Source organism: Ahaetulla prasina, chromosome 1, assembly GCF_028640845.1.
Source record: "Ahaetulla prasina isolate Xishuangbanna chromosome 1, ASM2864084v1, whole genome shotgun sequence".
Lineage (NCBI taxonomy): Eukaryota > Metazoa > Chordata > Lepidosauria > Squamata > Colubridae > Ahaetulla > Ahaetulla prasina.
The window spans coordinates 94,883,777-94,908,148 of NC_080539.1; the positions used below are offsets into that span (position 1 = coordinate 94,883,777).

Below are 24,372 nucleotides of genomic sequence, written 5' to 3' on the forward strand. Positions count from 1 at the left end.
TTCTTGAGAACCTAATGATTTATGCTTGCATTAATGGAGCTTGCATAAATGCAAGCACTTAAATTGCTTCAGTGAGCAATTTAACAGGCCATGTTCTGTTAAATATAAAGTGTAGTTCATCCAGTAATTCTTTTTGCAGGAAATAAGAATGGGGTTGAAATTGATTGAAAATTATATGTCTATTGCAGGTTAGGAAAACTAGATTGAGTGGGATGAAATATTACATTTAAGCATTAGTTTTAACTATGATTGATGGAACTGTAATTTGTGGCCTGGTGTATATCTTACACTCATATCTCATACTAAGGCAGAACTACAATATCTGGCTGAGGATGAATATATATTCACATATACAAGTTTTGGACTCAGCATGGTGGTGAAATGGTAATATTGAAGGATTCAGAGCTTGTAAATGCTCATTATAGGTAGTTCTTGGCTTATAACCACAATTTAGCTCAAAATTTCTATTGCTAAGCAAGACAGTTGTTAAGTGAGTCATGCACTATTTTATGACCGTTTTGCCACAGTTCTTAAGTGAATCATGTGGTCATTAAGCAAATCTTCCCTCATTGACTTTGCTTGTCAAAACCAACTGGGAATATTAGAAATTGTGATCACATGATCCTGGGACACTTCAACCATCATAAATATGAGTCAGTGGCCAAGTGCCCAAATTTTCATCCTGTGACCACAGGGATGCTGCAATGGTCATAAGTAGGAAAATCAGTCATAAGTCACTTTTTTCAGTGCTGTTGTAACTTTGAATGGTCAATAAACGAATGGTTGTAAGTCAAAGACTGCTTGCATTAGTGTATTCTAAGGGTTTCATCTCCAAAAGGAGCTTTGGACCATGAAGGGCTGCGGAATGTATACAGTATTTCACCTTGAAAGAACCCTGGAAAAAGATGGATTTTTGCTTTAAGGTGCTATAGACAGGTGTTTTTCACAGACCTACTTAGTGCATCTATTTTGCATGGGTTTTTTTCCCCCCTTTGATTTCAAAATCATTACATGCAAATGTGCACTTCCTATGGCGCTCTTCTGACTTGTTTATTGGTATTACCACAGTTTTCTGTGGGCACTCATACATATGTGCATAATCTGCAATCACATCAAATTGGGAAGGCAGACATTACGGCGATTCGAACAATTCTTCTGTTGCAATCTTCCAAACTTGTGTCACGCTGCAGGAGTAGACATCCTATACCAACCCAGGTGTTTCCTCATGTCAAGTAACATTGCAACATAGCTTCCTGATTTCGTTACGGGAATAAGTGCCTACCTATATTCATTATTAGAGTTCAGCCAAAGGAGTCCTCGTGATTCATAAACAAGTCTTGTTATATCCACTCTCAATGGCAGGCCGCATAGGTATCTTGAAAGATAGGGTGTGATCCTTCAACTCTAAGCAGGATATGTTTGGTGATACCCAACTCTCATATGAATGAAGTACAAATAGCAGCTTGTAATACGATAAACAAATCTCTGCTGTTGCTGTTAAACATTAAAATAAACTTGGGCTTGACCAGCAAAAATATAGAACATTCGTTGACTTAACAGATGTTTGCTTGGAATGCTATAAATAAAAGTCTAATTGGAAAGGTTGAACCTGGTCTTCCTGGATGCCACTAGTGAAACTCAAATGTTTCATAGGCAACTCCAGAAATAAACAAAAGCATTTAAAAAGAGTGACTGACTGACTGGTTTTTTATCTTTTTTCAAAATCTGGTAGTTCCTTAAAACAGTTTTCAACAAAACAAGATTAAATTACTCAGGATTATTTTCTAAATGATGTATTCCACATCAAAAAACCTTGTTTCCAAAGTCATATTTTTTTCTTAATTTTCAAAGAGATCATCTTTTTTTATCCTGTTGCAGCAAAAATGAGCCACAAGGTACCTTGTGGCATGTTAAAATATGGCATTAAAAAAAAGATGACATAATCCTTCATGGATTAATCTGTTTGTACTTCTGTATTTGGATTTAAACAAAAAACATATGGATATAGAAATGTACACTGAAAAATTGCTGTGTGGACATTTGAGTATGTTTACTTTTCTGTTTCTGTATGCAGCATTTCCAGATTCTTGACCCATAGACTAGTCCAAAGTATAATAGATCTAAATCTCCTAGAATCTAAATATTGAATATTGGTTTCAACATTTCAGGCTGGGTGGGACTGGATTATTTTGTGGGAAAAATGGTGGTAATGTAGGCAGCAAAGGTGGGGATGCTCTGTTTTGTTTTTTTTTTAAAAAAATACTTCACTTCCTCTTTGGTCACCCCAGCTGAGTAATAATTCAAACCACATTAATGTTTATAAACAAAAGTATACTGGAGGAGCTTTCAAATACTGAAGTTAGGAGTGTTGGTCTGATTTGAAGGAGGGAGGTTCCCGAAATTCTGCTAGTGTGCAAACATTAAATTGGTACCAGCAGGACAAAGTTGCATTTTCTTTTTCTAGAACATTTAAATTTGCTTGTCAATTAAAATGATGTGCTAAATAGAGTTTAGGGATGAGAGGCATTATGTATATAGAATCAGTTCTAAAGATACTTCACTGGAGCTTGGCTCTACAGCAGTTGAGTAGGGCATTGCTACAAGACTCTAACCTTTTTTCTTTGCTCTTTAATATCTAAATGAAGCTACTTGATGAAAGTACAGGTAATCCTGAAGTTGCAACAGTTCATTTAGTGACCATTCAAAGTTACAATAGCACTGGAAAAAGTGACGTATGACTATTTTTCACACTTATACCCAGCATCCCCATAGTCACATGATCAAAATTCAGATCTTAGCAACTGACTCATATTTACGACGGTTGCAGTGTCCCAGGATCACCTTTTGCAGCCTACTGATAAGCAAAGTCAATGGGGAAGCCAGATTCACTTAACAGCTGTGTTACTAACTTAATAACTGCAGTGATTCACTTAACAATGGCGGCAAGAAAGACTGTAAAATGGGGCTAAACTCATTTAACAACTGTCTCGCTTAGCAACAAAAACTTGGGGCTCAATTGTGGTAATACGTTGAGGACTACGTGTATCACTGTTTAGAATAGAAAGCCAGTATCAATAAAATATTTGAGGCTTTATAAATGCTGGATTGTGCAATAGACAATTTAATGATCTGGATGAAAGCCTTGAAGTTTTCAAAACAGTCTAAGCCATGGATTCTTAAATAAGTCATAGTTGGCTATGGGTTCTCATCATACATCCAGTCAAAGTCAAACAACATTATGGCTTAGCCTGATATGTGAGTCTAGGCTTTAACTGGCTTAACAGGATCAGGACCGATCCTGAACTAATTTTTTTAGTTTAAAACAACTGAGAGCCGGGATATTTGAGAGCTAGGCTCTCCACCTACCCATATACAGGTAGTCTTTGTTTAGCAACTACCTTGGATAATGACTGTTTGCGGTTATAACGGTGATGAAAATATAACTTTGTTACCAGTGCCCACATTTATCATTTTTGCAGGCCTGTAAAACAAAGAGAAGCTTGAAGTAAGATTGTAAGCATTGTCACAGTTTTATTTAATGACTGCTTTGCTTAGTGACTGCGTTACCAGTCCCAGTTGTGGTCGCTGAAGGAGAACTCTACATGTATTACGCGGTGGCGCAGTGGTTAGAGTGCAGTACTGCAGGCTTCTTCTGCTGACTGCCGGCTGTCTGCAGTTTGGCAGTTCAAATCTCACCAGGCTGAAAGTTGACTCAGCCTTCCATCCTTCTGAGGTGGTTAAAATGAGGACCCAGATTGTTGGGGGCAACATGCTGACTCTGTAAACTGCTTAGAGAGGGCTGTAAAGCAGCCCTTAAGTGCTATTGCTATTATAATTTGTCAGAGAGAGGCTCTTTTACCTCCCATTGTTGAGAGTGCTACATTATGTGGCACTGAGTAAAGGAATGCTCTTTCTTTGGAGGTTGGTGCCAATGTGGCTGTTCGCTCAATCATAATGTGGTTCTTTATGAGCAGTAATGTTGCATGGTGAGGTTTCTGCCAAGTTGGGTTTAGTGTGCTGTGTTGTACTGTTGAGCCATTGTGGTTTGTAAGTTATGGCTTAGTTTTTACCTGCTAGTTTATACTTGCTTTGACTGATTTTATTGAGTCTTCAGATTCTTCTTGTGCTTCAAATATTTCAACGGATATCTTTCTTTTCACTACAAAATGCAAGAGGTAAAATTAAACCACATTTTCTCCTGAATGATACAGAATGAGGAATTTGAAGTATTTTTCCCCCCGAATTTGCCTGTTCTCTTTTTTTCAAGAAATCCTGAAAGAATGGAAGCTACTAGTTTGGGATCTTTTTCTGACAAGGCAACATTTAGCTTTAAATGGGTGTCATATTTCAGCAATACCCATCCAGATGGTTTTGTGGTGGCACAAAACACTGCCCAGACTTGCTTCTCTGGGCAGGTGTTTCTTTAGTTCAGTTGATACTGCATCTGATAGTTGCAAGCCACCAGCCTTTGTATATGCTTTTGTTGAAACTTGAAATACCAGGTGTCTGCAAAAAAAATCGGTGAATGTGCTTTTGTTTCCATTTTGTTTGTTCAACTCCAGCTCATGTGCCATGCTGAAAGATTATGTTTTGGGCAAATATGGTAGGTTGGTGAACTGTTCCTAATCTTGCAATTACTACAGAAGTGTACTTCCAAAGCTCACTTTATTAAGTAAACCAGGAGTCAAAATCACAATCATAACAGGCTTTATTCAGCTCCCATTTACGTCCCTTGTTACTCTGGGATCACATTGCAAGTACGGGGCACATGCATCCTACAAATGGTGCTGATTTACATTTCCCAGCAGCCTTAATATTAACATCAATTATTGTTGTATTATAAATGTCTTATTATAATAAGGAATGGTAAGAGTTATAGCAACATCTGGATGGCTGTGACCATTCAAAGTGACAACGGCACGGGGGAAAAAGACTTCTGACCATTTTTCGCACTTCTGACCGTTATAGTATCCCCACGGTTATGTGATTTACATTTAGATGCTTGACAACTGGTTCATATTTATGACGGTTGCAGTGTCCTGGGGTCGTGTGATCCCCTTTTGCAACCTTCTGACAAGCAAAGTCAGTGGGGAAGCCAGGTTCACTTAACAACTGTGTTATTAATTTAACAACTGCAGTGGTTCACTTAAAGAATGTGACAAGGAAAGTCATAAAATGGGGCAAAAGTCACTCAACAAATTTCTCACTTAACAGCATAAATTTTGGGCTCCGTTGCGGTCCTAACTTGACGACTGCCTGTAATTTCTCTTTTGTTTATTCCTAGAATTGATGTATAGTTAGGCCTTTTCGAAGAATACGCCTCAGTCCTGCTTTAGGCGGGTGAGTGGGTGTCACAATTTTAAATGACCTTGGGTGAGAGAGATAAGAAGAGAAGGACATTTCTTGTCCAAGATTTTATTGCAGAAAGGTATTAATTATAAATGGTTGATTCCAGAGGGCCTGTTCTTTACCTGGCAGCAGCAAAAGTTTAGAATAGATTCATTAGACAAAGCCAAAGAATTTTATGCTGAATACTTCAAAGAAAAGGATGTCAACACGAGTGGAGAAACTATTTTGGTTGAATTACAGGAGTCCAAGCTATTGGCAATGATTCGTATCGGGGGAGAGATAGAAGTTAAATCACAACGTGAACCAAGATCGACAAGAGCGAAAAATCCTAATTATAGAGTATGAGAATGGAAGAGAGAAAATGGATAACAATAAATATTAATGGACTTAATTCGGCTATTAAAAGAAGGAAAATATTTCATAAATTAGAGAAATTGAAATTGGATATAATTTGTTTGCAAGAAGTTCATATTAAAAAACAACATGAACAATTATTAATTAGACCAATTTTAAATGACCTCATTGGGTTTCCAAATAAATATATGTACATGAGCTCATCGTTTCTTAGTCAAAAGTGATACTAATGTCCGTTTCAGCGGCACAATCCTTATACATAGTAATAGCTATAATATTAGTAACAACAACCAATTTGCCTCTGTGTAAATTGTTGAGTTAGAAAACACATTTTTTTCTGCTTTCGAATAATCAAATAGGAAGTTTTTTTCCCAGTCATTTGACATTGTAATTTACATGACCTAACTAATCTGGCATTGTTGAATGATAATTTCCCTCCAGCAAAGGGAGTTGCACATGGAGGCTACTAGAATTTATGAAACATCAGCCTTCTCACTTTTAAAATTAGTCTGCTGCTACCAGTTTCTTTCAGTTTTGTTGGTGAGAAAGCTCAGATGACATTTTCAGCTGTTACTCATTGAGGAACTAGCACACTGGATCAGCAGTGGTTTCATGACCTGTTCCTTTAAATCTGTTATGTTAGTGTAGTCTGGTTCAGTCATAGAAATTACTCAGACGTTAGAATTCCATTTGGGTTACCCTGTGCTTTCAACTGTCTCATTCAGACATAACAAGCTATGCTTTGAAAGCCATAGTCTTTGGCTTAGCATGATTTATGGACTCAGCCAGTAAAATAAATCATGATTAGCGAAGCTTCCTGACACAGCACAGTGTTTAAACCCTGTTGTTTTATCAATCCTATATATGCACTGGTCCATCACAACAATGATGTGTAAGTGATGGCAAAAAAGTGTGATTCAGTATATGTTGGACTTGAATGCATGCACATTCATTCATTCAGTTTATGTGATTGCAGCAATATTATAGTAGGCATGATTTTAATGTGCATTTGGATTCTGAACATCTCAATTTAGATTTCTTTGCAGAGATCCATTCAGTTTCCTCAAAAGAGTACCCTGAATATTAGAAGCAAAGCAGGTCTTTCTGTGTTAACATCCTCCTCAAAACACACATCTGTGAATTAGCGTTAGTGTAAATTATTCCTGTAACAAGATTTACTTTAAAAATGAGTGATCAAACAGATTTCCCCCCCCCTCTCTTCTTTTGGTGTTTGTTTATATGGAACATGATGGTTTAATTTAGTTTAGTGAGGGTTGTTGTTGTTTTTTTGTATAGCCCTGGAAGCAATTGTGTTGTTAATTCAGCTACAGTGCAAAAGGTGGTTTTTGCAGTCCTTTTGTAAAGCAACATTTTACAATGCACTGCATTTTAATGAAAAAATCTAGGATGGTAATTCCCCTTTACTTAGCACTTGGATGAGATATGATTTCTTCCATACACACCTGTTTGAGGATGATGTACCCGAGTTTATATTCAGTACTTATACTGTACTGAAAACCAGAGTTCTGGATTTTTGTGTCTCCCACATATATTGTATAACTTGCCTAAGAATTAAAGCTGGTTACTTGGTTTTTGCTGAACTAAACTGTTGAAAGATTCTTTGTTAGGTGGCCTATTTTGATTATCTGATTGTTGCCCTCGAAAAGAATTTTGTTCAGACAAAGAAGCTTTTAGCACATTGAACTAATGGATTAATAACAGTTGCATTGTTTTCTTTGGCATTCCAGAGTTTCATTTTATCCCATTTCTTCGTTATCTGTAGGGTGCTAAATGAAATAAGGCACAAACTCCTGCACTTTTAAAGACTGATAACTAATCCAAAGTTTTATGTAACTATTCAGGGTTCACACAATTTGACCTTCAGAGCAGAAGTACCTATTTCCCCCAAAATAAGACATCCCCTTATAATAAGCCCAATTGGGCTTTTGAGCGCATGGCAATAAGGCCAAGAGCTTATTTCAGGGTTCAAAAAAATATATAAGACAGGGTCTTATTTTCGGGGAAACATGATAATAAATTGGATGGCAATAGTTGCCAAAACTATTGTGTTCAACCAATGTTCATTATAGAGAATTTTAGATAAGATTTGTGTGTGTGTGTGTGTGTGTGTGTGTAGGATCAGTTTATATTTAAAAAAAAAAAAAACCAAAGACAAAAGCAAAACTTGATGGTTGGAATGGCCTATTAGCTGGAAGGAAGGATGGATGGATGGATGGATGGATGAAGAACTTTACTCCATGGGTAGAAGACATATTAAGGCTGCAGATAGTGTCTGAATACCTTTTTTGTTTTCTCCAGGGCTTTCCCAATCCTAGCTGTAAAAATTAACCATACAATATTGTGGCGGTAAGTTTATATTTTAAAAAAAAAAAAAACCAAAGACAAAAGCAAAACTTGATGGTTGGAATGGCCTATTAGCTGGAAGGAAGGAAGGAAGGAAGGATGGATGGATGGATGGATGGATGGATGGATGAAGAACTTTACTCCATGGGTAGAAGACATATTAGGGCTGCAGATAGTGTCTGAATACCTTTTTTGTTTTCTCCAGGGCTTTCCCAACCCTAGCTGTAAAAATTAACCATACAATATTGTGGCGGTAAGTTCATGAAAGTTGCACTATAAATGCTTAAAAAAATCATTTAGAAAACCTCCTTTTTGAACCCAGTGGAGGAATAAAAAAATAATGGTTTTGCTCTGGTGCATAGACCAAATCCTTTCCATATTACTTTCAGATTTTGTATCCTATTGTCTTTTTGGTGCTATTCTCCAGGCACCAAATAGTTGTGCATTTGTAGAATCTGCCTTTTGCACAGGCACCTGATGTGATGAAGTCACAAAACTATTCACAAGCAACCCAGTTCAGGTCCCTAACTGAAATCTTCCTGTTTTATTAGCATACTTAATTTGGGGAAGAGAATGCCAGCTATCAGCTCTTTCTTAAATCCCATCACAGTTCACTTCCCTCTAGTTTCCTTATGAGTGAGAATGCTGTGGTCACCTGGCCCCTTGGGTGACCAGAAAAATTGGATGTTCTATTCTGACCTTGGTATTGTTGGTATTAAAAATTAAAAATTCAGTCTGTAATAACAGCAGGGATGAAGGTTGTTTCTTGCCAACTTTGGAAAATGGAAATTAAGTGTTACTCTGTCCCTCTCATTACTTTCCATCATAACACATCACTAAAACTAGGACCAGACAGAGAAGTCCTCATGTCATGATCTGTGCAAGTTGATTGTAATACAGGTAGATCTCAATTTATTTATTTTTATTTATTTTTCACATTTATATACCGCCCTATCTCCCTAGGGACTCAGGGCAGTTCACAGGCAAGTAAAAAGTACATATAAATACAGACTAAAATAACAATTAAAAAACTTATTCTACATAGCCGAATTATTAAAAAACAATATAAATAATAAAACCCATTAAAACCAGTAAATTTAAAATCTAATCCAGTCCTGCGCCGATGAATAAGTGTGTTTTAAGCTTGCAACGGAAGGTTCAGAGGTCCGGAAGTTGACGAAGTCCTGGAGGGAGTTCGTTCCAGAGGGTGGGAGCCCCCACAGAGAAGGCCCTTCCCCTGGGTGTCGCCAGACGGCACTGCCTAGCTGACGGCACCCTGAGGAGTTCCTCTCTGTGAGAGCACACGGGTCGGTGAGAGGTATTCGGTAGCAGTAGGCGGTCCCGTAAGTAGCCCGGCCCTATGCCATGGAGCGCTTTAAAGATGGTTATCAAAACCTTGAAGCGCACCCGGAAGGCCACAGGTAGCCAGTGCAGTCTGCGCAGGATAGGTGTCACACGGGAGCCACGAGGGGCTCCCTCTATCACCCGCGCAGCCGCGTTCTGGACTAACTGAAGCCTCCGGATGCCCCTCAAGGGGAGCCCCATGTAGAGAGCATTGCAGTAATCCAGACGAGACGTCACGAGGGCGTGAGTGACCGTGCATAAGGCATCCCGGTCTAGAAAGGGGCGCAACTGGCGCACCAGGCGAACCTGGTGGAAAGCTCTCCTGGAGACGGCCGTCAAATGATCTTCAAAAGACAGCCGTTCATCCAGGAGGACGCCCAAGTTGCGCACCCTCTCCATCGGGGCCAATGACTCGCCCCCAACAGTCAGCTGTGGACTCAGCTGACTGTACCGGGATGCCGGCATCCACAGCCACTCTGTCTTGGAAGGATTGAGCTTGAGCCTGTTTCTCCCCATCCAGACCCGTACGGCTTCCAAACACCGGGACAGCACTTCGATAGCTTCGTTGGGGTGGCCCGGTGTGGAAAAGTACAGCTGGGTGTCATCAGCGTACATCAGCGTGCAGCTGGTACCTCACACATTTATGACCACAGTTGAGCCCCAAATTTCCGTTGCTAAGCAAGACAGCTGTTAAGTGAGTTTTGACCCCATGGTATGACCTTTCTTTCCACAGATTTTAAATGAATCGCTGCAGGAATTAAGTTAGGAACACAGTTGTTAAGTAAATCTGGCTTCCCCATTGACTTTGCTTGTTAGAAGGTCACAAAAGGTGATCACAGGACCCTAGGATACTCCCATCGTAATAAATACATGCCACTTGCCAAGCGTTCAAATTTTGATCACGTGGCCTTTTTTTTTTAATTTGAATTTATATCCCGCCCTTCTCTGAAGACTCATGGCGGCTTACACAGCGTTAAGCAATAGTCTTCATCCATTTGTATATTATATACAAAGTCAACTTTTATTGCCCCCATTTTACCTACCTTATAAAGGATGGAAGGCTGAGTCAACCTTGGGCCTGGTGGGACTTGAACTTGCAGCAGCTGTGTTAATAACAGACAGACTTAGTCTGCTGAGCCACCATGAGGATGCTGTAATGGCTGTGTGGAGAGAAAAAAAATCTTTTTTCAGTTCTGTTGTAATTTTGAATGGTCACTAAATGAATGGTTGTAAGTCGAAGACTACCTGTATATGAAAGTAGTGGAGGTAGATGTAGAAGTGATATAAAATGGAGACAAAGGAAAGGTGCAGGGCTATGTGACTATGGGTCACTTAGAGCAGGGGTCTCCGACCCTGGCAGCTTTAAGACTTGTGGACTTCAACTCCCAGAATTCCTCAGCCAGCTTTGGCTTTTTTGAAGTCCACAAGTCTTAAAGTTGGCAGAGTTGGAGACCCCTGACTTAGAGAATTATCCAACAAGGTTATCCCAAGTAAGCTTTTTTTTTTTCCCCAAAAGAACATTTGTATTCAAAAATACTGTGTTTCTCTGCTTTCGTGATTTTCTTTTGCCTTTCCTGCTTTCATTTTTAAATTGTTTTTAATTTGACATAAGAGGTGCATGGAATGTTTTATTTAGGCAATATTAACCAGGGTAAGAGTTGTGTGGATATTTAATGTACATGATTTTAAATTAAAACTAAATAAAGAAATACAATTACATCGGCTCTGTTTTTTGGTTTTTTTTAATGTAGGTCTGGATGATTGTCTTCAGCAATATGTCCAAAAGTTTGAACGCGAGAAGATAAATGGTTCTCAGCTGTTACAGATTTCCCATCAGGATCTTGAAGAACTGGGGGTCACCCGGATTGGACACCAAGAGCTTGTTTTAGAGGCTGTGGATCTCCTCTGTGCACTGGTCAGTTGATAAAATCAATGTCGAGATGCATTGTTGACCTTCTCATCCTTTCTCATTTTTGTCAGCTTGAATAATACTTGTCAGAAGAGAGATACTGATTGCGTTGAGAAAGGTTGAGCAACTTTGCCAAATCCTTTCTCAATGCAGTCAGTATATATATCTCTTTTACATTTAGACCGGTATTATGGTTGCAAGTGGATTAACTAGATGGAGAAGTTGTTATACATGTGTTATCCAGTCATTCTGATTTTAATTCATCTTGCCTCCTCCAATGCTTCCCATTCAAATCAAAGAAGATGGCCATGGAAAACCTTGAGTTTTCTGTGGGGTGCATAGCAAGGGTGGCTAACAGGCCTCCAAATATTACCTTTCCAGCATTTTTCAGCTGGCCTAATGGTGAGGGATGATAGGGATTGTGATTTGGTCATATCTTGTTTGTCATACCTTGTTCATCTATTATAAAGGGGCTATCCTGTTGATTCCAGGCATGGAATCCTGTTGCATTCCATGTTCTAAGTAATGCGTGAGTGAGAGGGCCCAGAGTTTTTTTTTCCTGGGAAGTGTTTATATGGGGAATTGTGTATTTTGAGGATTGGGAAGGATCATTTTCTTTTCCTGGAAAGGGTTTAGAGCTTTTCAGCTCGTATGACAAAGCAAGTTCATCGAAAAGGGAACTCTTTCATGGATGACTTTTTCACCTCTTCCCCTCATGCAAAAATATATATTATACAGGGTTGTCTCTAACTATTTAAAGTAAGATGCTTTCCTCCAGCCCCCACCCTTTTCATTAACGGCTGTTGTGCTTGTGCAGTTTATTTCACAGTAGGAATACATTTGGATGAAATGCTTGTTCAATCCTGTGAGCCAGTGCCAAAAGCATATACTGTTTCACCAGTGAGAATGGTGGGAAAGAATTTTTTGTCACACTTTTGCCCTTAACCGGCTGCATTCCATTTATTATGTAACACCTCTTGCATTTAAGTGTATTCTTAAAATGGGCAGAGCTTTGGATTCCCTTTGCAAATCGCATTCAGAGGACTAGGACAGAAATAATTTGCAGTTGATCAACTGGAAGCTTTGAAATGCTTTTTGTTCTGTAACAGATCCATTAGACTTGCAACTAGGGACTTAAATCAGTCCTATTCCTTGCAATTATACAATTCCAGATAATTTGGGTTAAAGGATGTTAAGGAAACATATTTAATCTGGCAATTTTCCATAAATACAACTCTCCATTTGGAGTAAGGGAGTTTAGGGTTATACAATTAAACATGCCTGTCATACTGAAATTATTGAATACCATCTTGTTTTGAATAATATCTATGGCATCCATCTAAGGCAGGGGTGTCAAACTCGATTTCATTGAGGGCCGCATCAGGGTTGTGTTTGACCTTGGGGGGCCATGGTGGGCGTGGCTAGCTTGACATCACTAGTGTTGGGGGCGCCTGTGGCGGCCTGAGCACTCTGCCAGCAAAAATTCCCTGGCAGAGGCACTGCAGGCCAGTCCTTTGCTTTTCCAGGGCGGCCCCACAGACCAGATCTAAGTATCCTGTGGGCCGGATCCGGCCCTCAAGCCTTGAGTTGACACCCCTGATCTAAGGACATTCTTCTGTTCTATTTTTAATCAGGGATATAGATTGAAAAGAGTCCAGCATTTGTCAAAGTAGTGTCCTTCTTCAGTTTGGCCCTTCAACTTAATCTTTCTTGCTTAATGCATTAGGCAGAATTAGTTGAAATGCCATTCCATCTCCTGTGGAAAGCAGAATTCATGAGCTATATGCATATATATGTACATATACATATATAGAATAGACTAGATAGAATAGAATTTTTATTGGCCAAGTGTGATTGGACACACAAGGAATTTGTCTTGGTGCATATGCTCTCATAAAAGAAAAGATACCTTCATCAAGGTACAACAATTACAACACTTAATGATAGTCATAGGGTACAAATTTAACACTTAATGATACAACACTTAATGATAGTCATAGGCTACAAATAAGCAATCAGGAAACAATATCAGTATAAATCGTAAGGATATACATATCCTTACGATTTATATCCATGATTTCCTTAACTTTTGTTTATTGAACAAATCATAGTGCCCCAAGCCATAAACCATGGTTTTTGTATTACAGAGGCTGAGTTGAACCCTCAATGTAAGCCACAAACAAAGAAGCCATGCTATAACCTGGTGTGGTATAACTTAGTCATTTTGTATTACTTCAGAGGCAGACAATTATTTTGAGATGGAGACGGGCCTGAAATTTTTTAGCTCTCCTGGGTACCCTCATAAAATGGCTGCTATTGGGGTTGAGGTTTGCTCATTTTCAGAAGAACTGGTCTAGTTGGCATGGGCAGTCACAAAATGCTCATTTACCAGAAGACAAATGGATTCTTGTTTCATTCTAGCTCACTCCTCCCTCTTCTTCCTTCTTTTTTTTCCAGAGTTGGTAGGCTATAATCACATTCCATTTTTGTTTTCTAGAAATTTATGATGAAGAACATCTAAATTGATAAAAAGTCAGAGGTAGAGAGCCTGATGAGCACATAAACAAATGTCTGTGGGCCAACTCCTGTTCATTCAAGAGTCCTTGTTCTGTTGTAATGCTCCTTTTAGAAGTACTAGAAAATGACAAGACACCTAGCACTCCCATATACTATAGTCTGAACTGGGTTTCCTTTTCGGAATCATTGTAATTAAACACATTTTGTCCACGTTTGGATGATGAGAAGCTACCATTAATCTAAAACAGAAAGGAGCCTTTTATAAAGGCTCTTCTCTTGAAATACTAATCCAGAGTTTCTCAACCATTGCATCTTCAAGATGTGTGGACTTCAACTTCTAGACTTCCCCCAGCCAGCTTGAAGTCGACACACTCTTAACGTTGCAGGAATTGAGAAACACTGTGTTAAACTTACGGTTACTATTAGGTCAAACCCACTCTGTGATTCATATTCCTTGTGTTAGCAAGAAAGACCAGCTCCCAAAAAATTTCTAGACAATTAGAAATGTTCTTATCTCCTGCTCAGAACACACTGGGGTTGGTGCCACACAAATCATTGGAAATGTGTTCTGTGAGTGATAAATCAGTTTTGGTAGAAGTATTATCAAATGTTATCCATGAACAAGATGTCCTGTTCATCTGTTTTGAAGGTGGTTCAATAATTGATATCGTTTAGGTTAAATCTATCTAATATGCGTAGAGAAATTCTGCATTTTTTCTTATGAATGGTCATTCAATCTGGAGAAACAGAATTTCAGAAAAATAAACAGTGATCTTGGATTTAGTTAGTTATGAGATGGTAAAGAGCTTGTGTTGATGTCCTGCCATTCGTTCTACGGTCGCCTCTCCAGCAGAGCGTGGCTTACCTGCCTCCCTGGCTTGGAAGATACTAAGATGTACAGTGGTTCTTCTCATTGGACTTTTCACTGGTGGGGTTACTATTTATTTATTTATTTATTTATTTATTTATTTATTTATTTATTTATTTATTTTGATTTTTATACCGCCCTTCTCCCGAAGGACTCAGGGCGGTGTACAGGCAGAATAAAACGAACAATACAAAATACAATTAAAACGGAATTTAAAAAACTTATTTAAATTAGCCTGAGAATTTAAAAATTTACCATATACTAAAACCCCTTTTAAAATTAATACTATCCTCACTAAAGGGGCATCTTCTCCCCTTGTAGAAATTCAAAGAAATCATCTATTCAATTTCTCAGCCCAAAAATTGCATAGGCCACTCCTGCCCAGCTTCAACTCTATTCCATCTGCTGAACAATTGAAAAAGTGAGTATATATTAAGATAGATGGCTTGGTGTAGTGCTTAAGGCACTAGACTATAAATCAGGAGACTGTGTTTTCTGCTTTTGCCTTAGACTCAAAGCCAGCTGGGTGACCTTGGCCCAATCCTTTTTTCTTAGCCCAAGATAGAAGGCAAAATCTTGCCAAGGAGATTTAAGAGACTGTCTAGGCAGTTGATAGAGAATCAGCTTGAAGGTAATTGATGTGTGCGTGGGTGGGTAGGTTGATAGATAGACAGACAGAATTCAGAGCCACGTAACTCTCCCTACCTTCTAAGAGCCTCTATGAGAAATTTAAGAGGATTGGAGTGTTAGCTGGTTAATCCCTACTTACTCACAGATGGCCTTAAGGGAAAATTAGTTTCATTCCCTTGAGAGGAGAGAGTGGAAATAATAGCAATACACTGATGGCTGGTTGACTGTTATAAGGCTGACTATAATACAAACTGCTGAGTTAAGCCTGCAGCTTTGAAATGCCGCGTAAGTGCTAAATAATAATAATAATAATAATAATAATAATAATAATAATAATAATAATAATAATAATAATAATAATAATAATAATAATAATATCACACAGGGTGCAGGTTGTTTTTCCTGGCTATCTTTTAAAACACTGAATACTAAAAGGCAATGTCCACTTTTCACTGTCCTGTCTGGTAAGGTGCATCAGATACATGCGTTACAGCCCTCTGCATTATGCCCGGGTAAATTCTAATAAGCTTTACGGAAACCCTGTCAAACGCAACTTGATCCACAGTTACTTGGATTAATGATTAACAAGACAGGAATGTTTGACCTTGGTGTGTTCCCAGTGATGTGTGTGTTTTTCTCCGTGTGATGAAAAGGTGTATTGAGCTTCTGAGATGTGCTATGCAACTGCCCACATAAATAAGGGGGGTGGGGAGAAATATTTCTAGAAATTGCAAATTTTGCATAGAGTGGATTGAGGACATGCATATAAACTCCATTTTATACTCTGCCGATTTTTCACCATGAAAAGGATGAAGTTCAGCATGAGCATGAAGTTCTCTGTTGAGCAAAGAGATATTTTAAGGGCTTGTTTCACACATTATTCCTGTCTGAATGCTACAGTTTCTTCCTTCTCTCAACCACCACTTATTTATTATATTAATATAATGAATATGCCTGCTTCAAAACAGCTCGATATAGTAGTGTGCACAAAACTAAACTAAAAAATAAAACCATAAAGGAACAAGAGCCTAAACCTAAACTTAAGCAGCTACGACATTCCAAAGAGGAAGCCTACAGAAAAGGTGATAAAATGCTGTACAATCAGGCCAGAAATGCACTAACAAGGGAGATAAGAGCAGCAAAAAGAAGCTACTCTGAAAAGCTAAAGAATCAATTTTCAGCAAATGAACCAGCAAACATGTGGAAAACTCTTAAAAATATCACCGGCTATGGCAAACCTCCTTCCCAGGCTGAAGGTAATCAACAACTGGCAGATGACCTGAATGAGTTTTACTGCAGGTTTGAAAGGAAACTACAGCCACCTATCTCCACAACCCCCATCTCAGACACACCAACAACAGCCAAGCCTCCTACAACTGACCCCATTTCATTGGGTTCACAACCCCTAGTGATCACAGAAAAGGAAGTGCAGGACCTATTTCACAGACAAAAGCCAGGAAAAGCTCCAGGCCCAGACAAGATAACTCCTTCTTGCTTAAAAGTCTGTGCTGACCAATTGGCACCCATCTTCACACATATTTTCAATAAATCACTAGAGATGTGCTATGTTCCTTCTTGCTTCAAACGCTCTACCATCATCCCAGTGCCAAAGAAGCCCACCATCAAGGAACTGAATGACTACAGACCAGTTGCTCTAACATCTGTAGTCATGAAAACCTTTGAAAGGCTAGTGCTTTCCTACCTGAAAACCATCACGAATCCGCTCTTAGACCCCTTGCAATTTGCATACCGAGCAAATAGATCAACAGATGATGCTGTTAATATGGCTCTGCACTACATCCTACAACATCTTGAGTCTCCAAAGACCTATGCAAGGGTCCTTTTTGTAGACTTTAGTTCAGCATTCAATACCATCATTCCAGACATTCTTCTAACTAAGCTAAACCAGCTACAGGTACCGGAACAGACTTGTAAGTGGATCACAAGCTTCCTAACAAACAGGAAGCAGCAGGTGAAGCTAAGCAAGATCACATCAAATACCTGTACAATTAGCACAGGGGCCCCCCAAGGCTGTGTGCCCTCCCCACTTCTCTTCTCTCTGTATACCAATGACTGCATCTCCAATGATCCATTTGTTAAGCTACTGAAGTTCGCAGATGACACAACAGTGATTGGTCTCATTCGAGACAATGACGAATCCGCATATAGACGAGAGGTCGAGCGACTAGCCTTGTGGTGCAACCAAAACAATCTGGAACTGAACACACTCAAAACCGTAGAAATGGTGGTAGACTTTAGGAAAAACCCTTCCATACTTCCACCTCTCACAATACTTGACAACACAGTATCAACAGTAGAAACCTGCAAATTTCTGGGTTCTATCATATCGCAAGATCTCAAATGGACAGCTAACATCAAAACATCATTAAAAAGGACAACAAAGAATGTTCTTTCTGCGCCAACTCAGTAAGCTCAAACTGCCCAAGGAGCTGCTGATCCAATTCTACAGAGGAATTATTGAGTCTGTCATTTGCACCTCTATAACTGTCTGGTTCGGTTCTGCAACCCAACAAGAAAAACACAGACTTCAGAGGATAATTAGAACTGCAGAAAAACTAATTGCTACCAACTTGCCTTCCATTGAGGACCTGTATACTGCACGAATCAAGAAGAGGGCCGTGAAAATATTTGCAGATCCCTCGCATCCTGGACATAAACTGTTTCAACTCCTACCCTCAAAGCAGCTATAGAGCACTGCACACCAGAACAACTAGACACAAGAACAGTTTTTTCCCGAAGGCCATCACTCTGCTAAACAAATAATTCCCTCAACACTGTCAGACTATTTACTGAATCTGCACTACTATTAATCGTTTCATAGCTCCCATCACCAATCTCTTTCCACTTATGACTGTATGACTATAACTTGTTGCTGGCAATCCTTATGATTTATATTGATATATTGATCATCAATTGTGTTGTAAATGTTGTACCTTGATGAACGTATCTTTTCTTTTATGTAACACTGAGAGCATATGCACCAAGACAAATTCCTTGTGTGTCCAATCACACTTGGCCAATAAAATTCTATTCTATTCTTCTATTCTTCTAACAATTACCAATATAGCCCAGTTTCATAGTTCATACCAAGAACCTGTCTGAACAGGACGGTTTTAACTGCATTATGAAGTACAAATAAAGCTGGATCCCCTTGTATTTCAGGGAGTAAGGTATAGAGGGGTTGTCTTTGGATTCTATGCTTTTTAACTCACACGAGTTGGAGACCTGGAGTGCCCTTCTCAGGACACGTACATAGGATGAGCTGATTCTTGACCAGCGATTCTTATCGAGGTGACTCTGCTAAAACACAGGTTCTAATCCCTTTAATGCTTTAGAAGTTAAACTCAGTCCTTTAAATTGATTCAGAAGCCTGTTCGTAATCAATGACTTCAGTATGGCTGCATCTCCTAATCAAGCCACTGAGTTTTGAATCAATTGTAGCTTCTCGGCCACTTCTTCAAAAGTAGCCTCATGTAGAGACTGTTGCAATAATCTAACCTTGAAGTGATGAGAACATGAATAAATCCTACGGAGTCTTCATCCAGAAAAAACACACACAGTTGCTCAAGCGATAACTGCAGGTACAGGAGGGCCCCCAAAGCAAGGATCTTTTCTTTCAAGGTTAGGGCAACCTCGTCTAGAACTGATTTAGGGATCAAGATGAAACCTGTTTGATCACCTACAGGCAGTACTTCCTCCTTTTAGGGTTTCAATCTGATTTTGGTTTGTCTTACGTAGACTCAAACTATCACCTTGCAGAGTCAAGATCTCTATATAATCCCAGGTTTGTCTGTAGTTGAAGACCAGCATACCGATGTTATTATACTCCTGAAGTATCAATCCTGAAATTTCATACAGATATTGAATAACATGAATGAAATTACAGAGCCCTGGCTCAGTGGCCAAGTGGTGGTGCAGGTGGTTAGTATTGCAGGCTGATTCTGCCTGGAGTTCGATCCTGACCAGCTGAAAGTTGACTCAGCATTCCATCTTTTCTGAGGTCAGTAAAATGAAGACCTAGATAGTTGGGGGCAATATACTGATGTTGCAAACTGCCCAGAGAATGCTGTAAATCATTATGAAGTAGTATGTAAGTCTAAATGCTATTGCTATACTGCAGGCCCAATAAAAATGAAGAAATAAATCTGCTTCACTGCTGTTATTGCCATGATTCCATGGTGCAACCATTCATTCACTATTTGTTTTCTGCAAATGTCATTCTAGGTGGGCTGTTTCCATTGCTGATGCTCCTGAGATAGCTAGGGAGTTCCCTCTGAGTGTGGGGCCAGCAGTCAGGAATGGAATGGGTTAACTCTGTCATCTGATTCAGGACTGAATCTGCAAGATGTTAAGCTCCTCCTCTTCCTCTTGCTTCCTAGCTTTCAGACTTAGTCGATCTGTAGGAGATGCTATTAGGGACAATGGTGCCTAGTCATCTTTTAATTCCAAAGAACTAAGTGCACAATGAGACAGCAGATCTGATCATTGGAAAAGGCTTCCAGTATCTTCCGGCAATAATGTTAATTTAGACCATTTTGTACCTAAGTTACTCCATCTTAATTAATTATCATTGGTGTGGAGGTCAAGCAAGCAAGACAATGATTGACATGTGAACCAGAAAGTGATCCAATAGATCAGTGGTAGGTTTCAAAAATGTTTACTACCGGTTCTGTGGGTGTGGCTTGGTGGACGTGGTGTGGCTTGGTGGGCGTGGCAGGGGAAAGATACTATAAAATCTCCATTCCCTCCCCAATCCAGGGGAAGGTTACTGCAAAATTTCCATTTCCTCCCGATCAGCTGGGACTTGGAAGACAGAGAATAGATGAGGGCGGGGCCAGTCAGAATTTTTACTACCGGTTCTCCAAACTACTCAAAATTTCCGCTACCGGTTCTCCAAAACTGGTCAGAACCTTCTGAAACCCACCTCTGCAATTGAGGTCTGATGAACTACCATCAGAGAATTTGATTAGGTAGAGGATTGGAGGTTGTGGTCAATCCAGTTTGGGGGGTTTTTATTGCTTAATCCACAACAGCCTGGGCACACTTGGCTGATACAGAAAAAAGCTAAGCAGTATAATTTGCTTATTATTTGGATGTGAGACCACCCACGAGACCCAAATCTGCAGGCTGTCCTGGGAAGTTGTAAACAACTTTCTAGAAGATGGTAATAGCACACTACTTCCAAATTGATACCAAGCAAACTTCATGGACATATCTGTAAGGTAACAAGTAACTGACGTGACTCAAGGGACCCTTTACCTTTTATTGCTCTTTAATTCGTACCCTGAAGAAAGAAAACCTAGTTTTAGAAAGCATGACTAGTAATAAAGAGAAATGAAAATGATGGAAGATTATATACACAAGCAAATGTGAGCCTCAGATCTAAACCTCTCTACGTGTGTAGTTGTGTTTGTTTTTTACTTATTACTTAGACTTTAACAAATGCATTTGCCAGTACATGTGCACATAACAAACAAACAATAAGATCAAACTCGGTAGTAAAGATATTCTGCCAAAGGGTATAGAGGCAACTTCTGTTTGGCCATACATAGTCATGGTGGTGAAGTGGTTGGAATGTAGTATTGCAGGCTAATTCTGCTGATTGCCAGCTCAAGGTTGACTCAGCCTTCCATCCTTCTGAAGGCTGTAAAATGGTAAAATGAGGATCCAGATTGTTGGGGGCAATATGCTGACTCTGTAAACAGCTTAGACAGGGCTGTAAAGCGGTATATAAGTCTAAGTGCTATTACTATATAGTTAACCCCTAGTGCCTAACTGCTCCTTGGTGCAATTATTAATAGTTGGAGTGGGTACCTGTAGATTAACCTACTGCTTCAGCCCACATGCCCCAGATGTTTTTAAAACTACCATAGGTTTAAGGTAGTTTTTCTAGTGTTTTTTAGTGTTTGCACTTGAGAATGCATAGTTGAGAGTGAATAGTTTGGTAGAAAAAAAACGTAAGTATTACTTTTTCTCTTTAACATATTCCTGAACTTTTTTTCATTTTTCATGGAGGCCCATATTGTAGTTTGAGACAAAATATTTTGGGTGACAGAATTGTCGTGCTGATTTTGAACTAATAACCATTATTTTAATCCCCCTAAGAGGATTACATTCACCCTCGAGGGATGAATTTAAACATATGTAAGTGTCTGAAGCAATGTGCGTTGATCAATCAATCAAATGTCATATATGAAATGCAGCTTAATTATGGTCAAACAGATGAACAAAAACTGATTGAAAGCACTGTGAAATTATTTAAATCAAGTTCTCTGATTTAAAAGGTCGTTTAAATATAATGCTGAGACAAGTATAAATTATTTAGTTTCCTCTTTAAACTGAATGCCTGAGTATTACATACAACTGGGTTTTTTTTAAATGTTATTTTTATTTTTAAAAAGAAAAGCAAGAATACAGTGTCTTTTTGGGGGGCAACAGGAGGGAATTTGTGATTAATCTATGTCTATAAATCTGAGAACATTCTATCCAAAATATTATCCATTAATTGGCATTCCTGCTTCCGAAAAGTTTTAGCACTAAACTAGCTTTGGTTGCTTGTGTTTAGCTGTCTTTGTGAGCATCTTTTGATGTGAGCATAAAAATATTTAGATGTAATAATATGTATGGGGACATGCAGTAATAGAGTTGAATTGCATATATTATTATTCACTTGTAAAAATGAATTTTGTCTGTGAAATGACCTATTTCACAGACAAAAGCCAGGAAAAGCGCCAGGCCCAGACAAGATAACTCCTTCTTGCTTAAAAGTCTGTGCTGACCAATTGGCCCCCATCTTCACCCATATTTTCAATAAATCACTAGAGATGTGCTATGTTCCTTCTTGCTTCAAACGCTCTACCATCATCCCAGTGCCAAAGAAGCCCACCATCAAGGAACTGAATGACTACAGACCAGTTGCTCTAACATCTGTAGTCATGAAAACCTTTGAAAGGCTAGTGCTTTCCTACCTGAAAACCATCACGAATCCGCTTTTAGACCCCTTGCAATTTGCATACCGAGCAAATAGATCAACAGATGATGCTGTTAATATGGCTCTGCACTACATCCTACAACATCTTGAGTCTCCAAAGACCTATGCAAGGGTCCTTTTGTAGACTTTAGTTCAGCATTCAATACCATCATTCCAGACATTCTTCTAACTAAGCTAAACCAGCTACAGGTACCGGAACAGACTTGTAAGTGGATCACAAGCTTCCTAACAAACAGGAAGCAGCAGGTGAAGCTAAGCAAGATCACATCAAATACCTGTACAATTAGCACAGGGGCCCCCAAGGCTGTGTGCTCTCCCCACTTCTCTTCTCTCTGTATACCAATGACTGCATCTCCAATGATCCATTTGTTAAGCTACTGAAGTTCGCAGATGACACAACAGTGATTGGTCTCATTCGAGACAATGACGAATCCGCATATAGACGAGAGGTCGAACGACTAGCCTTGTGGTGCAACCAAAACAATCTGGAACTGAACACACTCAAAACCGTAGAAATGGTGGTAGATTTTAGGAAAAACCCTTCCATACTTCCACCTCTCACAATACTTGACAACACAGTATCAACAGTAGAAACCTTCAAATTTCTGGGTTCTATCATATCGCAAGATCTCAAATGGACAGCTAACATCAAAACCATCATTAAAAAGGACAACAAAGAATGTTCTTTCTCGCCAACTCAGTAAGCTCAAACTGCCCAAGGAGCTGCTGATCCAATTCTACAGAGGAATTATTGAGTCTGTCATTTGCACCTCTATAACTGTCTGGTTCGGTTCTGCAACCCAACAAGAAAAACACAGACTTCAGAGGATAATTAGAACTGCAGAAAAAATAATTGCTACCAACTTGCCTTCCATTGAGGACCTGTATACTGCACGAATCAAGAAGAGGGCCGTGAAAATATTTGCAGATCCCTCGCATCCTGGACATAAACTGTTTCAACTCCTACCCTCAAAGCAGCTATAGAGCACTGCACACCAGAACAACTAGACACAAGAACAGTTTTTTCCCGAAGGCCATCACTCTGCTAAACAAATAATTCCCTCAACACTGTCAGACCATTTACTGAATCTGCAGTAATTAATTTAATTTAATTAATTTAATTAATCGTTTCATAGTTCCCATCACCAATCTCTTTCCACTTATGACTGTATGACTATAACTTGTTGCTGGCAATCCTTATGATTTATATTGATATATTATCATCAATTGTGTTGTAAATGTTGTACCTTGATGAACGTATCTTTTCTTTTATGTACACTGAGAGCATATGCACCAAGACAAATTCCTTGTGTGTCCAATCACACTTGGCCAATAAAATTCTATTCTATTCTAAAAGACTTAATACGACAGTGTTTGGAATAGCATATACTGGAAATGAAAAGTATGAGTTTAGTTAACTTATTAAAACTAGTATTTCTAGTATTGATAATTTTCAACTGCTGACTTGGCAGGATGATCCTATTCATAACTGTTTAGAAGTGAGTCCTATTCAGTTCAGAGGAGTTTTCTTCCAAGAAAGTAGATATTAGATTACTAGCTTTAAAATGTCAAAATAAACCATTTAGAACAGGGGTGTCAAACTCAAGGCCCGTGGGCTGGATCCGGACCCGCAGGGCCGCCCTAGAAACAGTGAAGGACTGGCCCACAGTGCCTCTGTCAGCAAAAGCTGAGCTCAGGAGGGCGGCCCACTGGGCCTCCTGGGCTTCGTTTTCACTGGCAGAGGGCAGCAGGAGGCCATTGCAGCTGAAAACGGAGCCCAGGAGGACCGTGCGCAGGCTGTAGGATGTTGAGCTGGCCATAGCCGCCCTGGCCACACCCGAGGTCAAACACAACCCTGATGTGGCCCTGAGATGCTTGGCCCCCCGAAGTCAAACACAACCCTGATGTGGCCCTGAGATGCAGAAGGGCTGAAAATACATGGTTTTAAGTTTGATTACCAGCTTATGCAATGGTTTTGAGTATGGGCTGTGCAGTGCTTTGGTTTCAAAGGCTAAATGGTATTTC

General features: G+C 39.4%; 1 protein-coding gene across 3 annotated transcripts in view; it reads left to right on the forward strand.

The window, feature by feature from the left end:
• Positions 1-24,372, forward strand: part of CNKSR3 (CNKSR family member 3) — a 90,356-nt gene that overhangs the window by 21,131 nt on the left and 44,853 nt on the right. For all 3 annotated transcript variants that reach the window (XM_058169105.1, XM_058169115.1, XM_058169095.1), the window contains one exon: positions 11,163-11,326. Coding sequence is in view for 1 of the 3 variants with exons in the window: in XM_058169095.1 (XP_058025078.1) it covers positions 11,163-11,326 (164 nt within the window). In the remaining 2 variants the exon portion in view is untranslated. The remainder of the gene's footprint in view (positions 1-11,162; positions 11,327-24,372) is intronic.